This window comes from Ciconia boyciana, chromosome 7 (assembly GCF_034638445.1).
Source record: "Ciconia boyciana chromosome 7, ASM3463844v1, whole genome shotgun sequence".
NCBI classification, from domain to species: domain Eukaryota; kingdom Metazoa; phylum Chordata; class Aves; order Ciconiiformes; family Ciconiidae; genus Ciconia; species Ciconia boyciana.
In genome coordinates, this window is record NC_132940.1 from 61,521,908 (window position 1) to 61,528,796 (window position 6,889).

Consider the following 6,889-nt stretch of genomic DNA (forward strand, 5'->3'; position numbering starts at 1 on the left):
ACTTTTCCCCTCCCTCCTTCCCGCACGGCAGCAGCAGATGCCAACGGGAGAAGCAGCACAGGGAGGGGAAGGACAGCAGGTCCAGCTCCTGGGTTTGGACCTTCAGAGATGCTTTGGAGGAATGAGTAGTGTTGGATGCAGGAGCTGTGAACAAGAAACTGGAGTCTGTGCATCCTCAAAGTGTGACAGCAGCCCAAGAAGGCAACAGTTCTGATTTCTCCTTTTATTTGTATCGGCTGTAGCTCCGGTGAATTGCCGCAGTGTACTTATTGCTTCTAGCTGGCCAAAGCCTAACTGGAGTAGAAGCAAATTTTACTTCTTGTTTCTAATGAGCTTTTGCAGTGATCAGAGAAAGCCCTGGAGCTTCCCCTCTGCCTGCTCTAGCCATATCACAGACAGGCACATATCTCTTCCTTCCCTGTTCTCCAGGCTGTTAATTAAGTCACTCCCATCCTGAGGAATTTGTATTAGATGTGTTGGTCTTTCTCGGGAACTCTGCATTGCAGTATTTCCCCCGCACTGATATGCCGCTTCTTTCTGTTTTGATCAGGTTTTTCGATGCCTTCCCAGTGACCAGGTGAATAATTTAACCCAACTGCGCGATTTCATCAACAAGCCCAAATTAGCGAATGATGATCCTGCGAAAGCAGCGGAAGAATTAAAAAAGATTCGTGGGTTTTTAGTACAATTCCCCTTTCGTTTTCTGGAGGAAGAGTACTTGCTTCCCTCCGTCGGAACAAAGGAGTCCATGGTACCCATGGAGGTTTGGACTTAAGAAGATGCAGACTGCTTTACGTTTTAAAGTCTGGTTCTCTAGAGACAAGTTGATGAACGATACAGGATTTCAGAAAGCTTTTTATTGCTAAGGGAGGTGAAAAAGATCTCCACCAAGCTAATGTGCCTTTCTTAAGGATTTTGGTGGAGGAACTTGAAGGAAATCAACACTAGCAAAGGAGAGGAGCAGAAAGACTTGGAAATTATGGCAAATGAGAAGTTTACCTTCTGAAGGAGTTACTTCTTAAGACGTGTTCTGAGCACATAAAGGATGCAGGCGACTTCCTAGGATAGGAAACAAATCCCAATCGATGTTGTTACTACTGCCAGCTGTGTCCTGTGGTTGTGTACATACTGTGATCGTGCTGTGGCTGCGCAGGAGTCGTGGGCTGTGTGTGCTTCTAAGGCTTTCGAGTATCCGCGCCTTGTCTCACTGGAGTCCCCCCATCTCACCCCTTCGTACGCCGTTAGAGCACGTCATGCAGCTCTGGCACTGTCAGAAGTGCTGCTTGGTGCTGCCTTGGGCTGTCCTACAGCTTGCCAAGTGTAGGTGTTTCCCTTCTTAAATGGAAACGGACTAACAATCTGATAGCAGAATCAGCGTTTTGGTCTCTTCTTCCCTCTGGGGGAAAAAAACTTTGTTTCTACCACAGCTAGAGCAATCAGCAGTACTCACATGCAGCATGGTGCTGCCTAGGTCTTGGCAAAGGGCAGCCTGGATGGAGCCGGAGGTGCTGGAAATCACTGGAGTTTGCTGGCCTTTACAGAAACGCAGCACATCACTTTGTTCAAACTGTGCGTAAAGGCTTTCTCCAGGAGAGGATCAAGGTTTAAACTCAAGCCTTGGATCTCCAGAGCTGAAGGAAAGCGAGGCACTGCGTGTAATGGGACAGAAACTTGAAAGCCAGCACGGGCTGGACTAAGCTCTGCCCTCTGGGTCCTCCACTCATGCATCTAGATTGCAGTACATAGGTAGACTTTTCTTTCCATCCCTTTCCTCCCTATTTAAAAGAAGGGAAAGGCCATTAAGCTAGAGCTGAAGCCATGCTCAAACTGAGCTGACATGTCGCTTTGTAGATGGGGTGAATGCAAGGGGGAACGGGAGCAGTTAGCAAAGCTTTGTCTCTGGTCTACTTCGCCATTAGACCAGCCAATCTTGAGCTCAGTCGTGCAGGACGTGTCTCCCCAAGCACCAGTGAAACACAGCATGCCTAGTCCTGTTTTCCGTTTCTGTAAGACAGTTTCCAAAGCTATTTTGCATCTCACTGTGCAGCGAAGCAGCAATTCAATTCGGCATCCCTGGGCAAAACACTACTGCTCCTGGGTCGGGACCTTGCGTGGTGGGTGCCGTCCTGGGTCTTTACTCCATCCTGCAATGAGCTGTGTCTCCCGATTTCATGTCCAGCTCCAACTGCAGTCCCGGGAGAGGAGCTCCCCGGGGGGTGGCAGTGCCCTGTCGAACACTAAGAGAGAAACACCTAATGAGAGTCGGATCTGGAGAAGTGGGAGGCTGAGCTCCTCTGCTGCCACTGCAGCCGGGAGGTCCCTTCGCTAGCTGGGTTTAACCCTGTGCCCAACTGTCCTTAGTCAAAAGACCAGGTGAACTGGTATTTACTTTAATTCACAAGCAAGTTTATTTTTTCCTTTTCTGGCTCTTCCAACAGTCTCACCTGTTTTTAACTGGAAAAGGATCACAGCGGTCACCTAGCTATCCCCAAAACATAGCTGGCACCACATTTTAGCTGATTGCCTTCTGTGTCCTCAGAACTGTACATAGGCACCGGGTAGTTCTGTACCTGCTGCATCACCCGAGTAAGTAACAACCCCAGACGTTCCTCCAGGACATCCCGAGTCTCAGCCCCTTCCTACAGTTTCCACTGGTTTGCGCTGTGTTTTGTAGATGCGATTGCCACTTACACTCCAGACCACTCCTGTGGTCTGGTTTAACCTGTGGTTAAACCACTCCTGTGGTCTGGTTAGCCTGTTGGAAGTGCATGTGCAGCATTTTCTGTGATGATCTTTGGTCCAGGGGGTCGATGCTTTTAGCTGGCACGCTGTAAGCAGATAAGTATGTTCCCTTGATGTTTTTTCCCTTAAAAAAAATTGACCTGGGGTCACCCCCTGCAGAACCAGAGCAATATGTGCCCTGACCATTTGCAATCAAGAAAGATCAAAGGTGTCTTGTTATTTCACGTCAGTGCTAGTTCAGAGCTTTTCTCTCCTGATACGTTTTTAGCTGTTTTAGTTTGAACAAAGCTGCTAACTTTAAACAATTACAGCCTGTCAGAGAATCACTGTAAGTCACACAGATCTGTATTCACAGTTGAAAAGGAAGCATTCAACCCCGCCACCCGTACACGTGAACCTTGAAGAAGTGCAAGACTCCTGTCATCTTCTAAGTGCTCTTATTGTCCCCGTCCTCATATTAGCAAAGATTCTTGTAATTGTTAAATTATCCTTATATTGTCTTTTAAGGTGGTAGGTAGCTAATTACTGGGGCTTCATAATTCCAGTGGCGTTAAGTCCCCCTCTGCCAGGCTGCTTTGGGGGAAAAACCACCCAGGTTCTGCCACACTCAGCCCACTATATGATGGCTGCTGGTCCCAAGCAACACAGCAGAGCCACAGAGGAGAGATTTAATTGACTTATTCTGTATGAAAAGGTGCTAATTAAGAAGGTCTTTCGTTATTAAAGTAGCAGATGGGCCTCACATTGGCTCTCTGTCCGGGAGGAGGTTTCTCTCTGTGGGAACAGAGGAGCCGTGCTGAACATCCCTTCCCTGTGTTGGTGCTAAATTCCTAATACCAGGAATTTAGTAGCATTCAAATGCAAGCAAGGTGTGCAAGGCAGCGGCACAGTGCAGGGAGAGCCCTGCGTCCCCAGGGGCTCGCGGGGCCACCAAACCCCCCATAGGTTTGGCCCATAGCACTGCTCACCCCGAACAGATGATGGGGCTGGAGCCATGTCCAGTGAAGGCACAACTCTTGTTCGCACCCGCGGGCTGTGCTGTTCGGAGCTGGCTCCTTGGGGTTTATTTCTTATATTAAGAAGCCTGTGAGGTTGAACACCTTGAGAGAGTTAATTTCTGCACCTAAGCAATCACTGCTTCTTAGTCCGTAATACCAGCATGGGTTTATTTTTAATTTGAAGGTATTTTTAATACCTTCAAACTGGAGAGGATCGCTTGCAAATATACAGTACTGTAACAAGTGATGTGGATTCAAGTGCTAGCAAACCCAGAAACATGAACTGTTTCTTGTGGCATTTATTTGTTAGAACTATAGGAAATGAGATAACTTCTCCCAGGCTCAGACTTTATTTTGTAGTTCAACCTGAGTAGAACACTTCTTTTCCTTTAATTTATTCTTTAACATGTACCACTTCGAGACTCCTTACCATATCTTTTTAATATTCTGATATTTTAAAATATGTGTTTTGTTCTATAGATGTTGGACTGGATAAATATTTCACTGTAAAATTAATGTATGGTTTAAAAAATGAGGGATAAAATGTCATCATATGGAAGAACTTTACTAAAAAATAATTTGTAGGAGAACTACTCCAGTGCTCCATGGCAGATGCAAGGTGCTCGGCTCAGTTTCTGGTCTCTTGGTCTCAGTTTGTTGCCTGACTTGGTGTGACCTTTGCTGGATCAAACCCCAAACACTCCATTTGCCTTTCTTTTGATCAGGTTTAACAACATGATTTCGCAATCCTGGTGCTGTCCCTGGGGAGACCTCAGTGCAGGTTTTGCCTAGCTGGGACCCTGGCAGTAATAATTTACAATATCTTCCTTCCTTCCAAGGAAACATCCATGTACAATCAAGCTCAGACATGGTTTGCTATTGGTATTTCAGTGTAACAAGTCTTTTGTGCACTTGTAGTTAGGACAGTCGGGAGGTTGTAATCGGTGCACAGAGGCTGCATTTGGGGGGACATTTAAATGAATGGTCCTTGAGGTTAATGCCATTTCCTTCTCCTCCTGCCAAATGTAAAGACCCAAATCCACGCTGGTCTAAACTGACACACCTCCATCAGCTGCTGAGCTGCGGCGCTGGTTTTCCGGCGGAAAGGGCTTGCTCTGTAGGACATGGTGGTGGTCAAGATGAAGCAAGCAAGTGGTCTCCGGATCAGGTATATGGGCAGAGGTTGGCATCTCTTGGGTGGCCCAGAAGACACGAATGCGTTCTCACGTTTTGTGGCATTGCTTCAGATGGGCCATCCCTCCTGCACAGCTGAGATCCTACTGAAACCAGGAGCTTTGCAGTATCGAGGTTTAAACCAGGAGTCTAATGCCATGGCAGTGAATCAAGTTAAGCATGCAAAATTAAGGTAAATCAAAGTGGAGCAGACCCACAAACTGTACATCGACCACTGAATGCAATGATCCTCTTGGGGTTTCTCTTCTCCCCGCCCCCCCGCCCCCCGCCTGCTTTCTTGTCGTATTTTCCAGTATTTGTGATTATTCTATTTTTAACCTCCCACTGTGTGTTCATAAAATCTCCTCCATGTAAATTATTCCGACTTAACCTGACTCTTTCTTGACACTCGGGAAACGAGAGAAAGTGTTGGAGGTCACAGTTCTGGGAATGGTTTTTTTTGTAAATCATGTCTCTAGCTAAACTAATCCACAAAAGGAGAGCTTCCACTTCGAGTGTGAGTGCAGGTCTCCGTGCTTCTCTACCTTCCGACGGTGCAGTTGTAAACACTGAATATCCCTTCTGTGAAGGCTGCTGGAATTGAGTTTTGTATCCTTGTTTCTGCTAATGATCGCTTTCCTTTCCACTCCATTTGTATCTGGTAAATGAATGTGTATTAATGGACTGAAAATACAACTGATCATCATGTGTCGAAGCATTTGGCTTTGATCTCATTTCTGCTTGTTTTGGGGACTGTGGCCGCATCCCGCTTGTGGGCCGAGTTCTGCCCTTGCCTTGCGTTGGCAGTGCTGCCCCAGCAGCTGAGACATGATGGAAAAGGCCCAGGGTCGCAATAAAAATGGCTAGACTTGAGTCATTTGGGTTTTCCTTGGAGAGAGAAATTGCTGAAGTAAAACAGCATAGAAAGAAAAAATTAGACTTCTTAAATAAATTTAAAAATCCTGGTTTAAAGGAGTTTTAATAATCCAAAAGCATTATGAAAGGCACAGACAAAAACGGTCTGTCTCCAAAACAGAATTACCTTGCCACTGTCCCTTTTAACTTTCAGTAAAGGAAATTCAGCAGAGAGAGAGGAAAAAGCAGATTACTGTTGTCCTCCAGGGGGAGAAGAGATGAATAAAGCATCAGTGGCATTTCCAAGCTCTCTTGCAAACTGAAAACATATTAACTTCTCTGGTTCTTAGGTTTCATCTCGTTCCTCAAATGCCAAAGGGCGCTCCGCATCTTCAAAACTTCCAGATCCAATCTGCGCCCTTGATAAACACAATAAACCACGATACGGGAGCCAGAGCTTCAGGGCGGGGGTGTGTTGGTAAAAGGCAGGCAGCTGCTGATTGACACCGTCAGCTTCTGCTGCCACTCCGACATCTCGCAGCTAATTACATGCTTGCTGCATCACACTGACGAGGTCTTGCAAGCACAGATAACAGCAAGCGGGAGCGATGCGGAGACCTGCCAGTCACGGCTGGGCGCGGAGGTGCTGGCTGGCAGCAGTGCGGGCAGGAGGGTGACGCAGGGCGGCTGCAGCTGAGGTTGGTGGCCGTTGCTGGCTCCGTCTTGCCGGCGTTGCTTGGTTTCTGTGCTGGCAGAGCAGGAGAGCCGTGTTATCTCAATGCAGGCTTCTCTCAGGGTGAAACTAGAAGTGGTCCTGAAGCTAGAGAGTTGAGGTACCAGTTTGTAGGAAGGATCCTTTCCCTTTCCTACGTGATGTAGGGGCCCAACTTGAGGGCACTGCTGCTGCTTTTGCTGTTTTCCCTCTCCTACACGTAGGCATGCAACGCTTTTACTGGGCACAACTTCATCCACATCCATCAGCCCATTAAAAATACAAGTGAATGCCAGCTGACGGGCTATAGCCGGCACAGGCTGTGCAGGGGAGGCAGGAACCCGCTGCCTCCGGTGAAGGGCAATGGCAAAACTCCCTTTGACTTTCCTACAGCCAAAGCGTTCGCTTG

General features: G+C 47.3%; 1 protein-coding gene across 3 annotated transcripts in view; it reads left to right on the forward strand.

The window, feature by feature from the left end:
- The window catches only part of PLD1 (phospholipase D1), a 74,770-nt gene extending 69,142 nt beyond the window's left edge, over positions 1-5,628 (forward strand). For all 3 annotated transcript variants that reach the window (XM_072866377.1, XM_072866376.1, XM_072866378.1), the window contains one exon: positions 551-5,628. In XM_072866377.1, coding sequence (XP_072722478.1) covers positions 551-775 — 225 coding nt within the window. In that variant the 3' untranslated portion in view covers positions 776-5,628. The remainder of the gene's footprint in view (positions 1-550) is intronic.
- Positions 5,629-6,889: the final 1,261 nt, after the last annotated feature.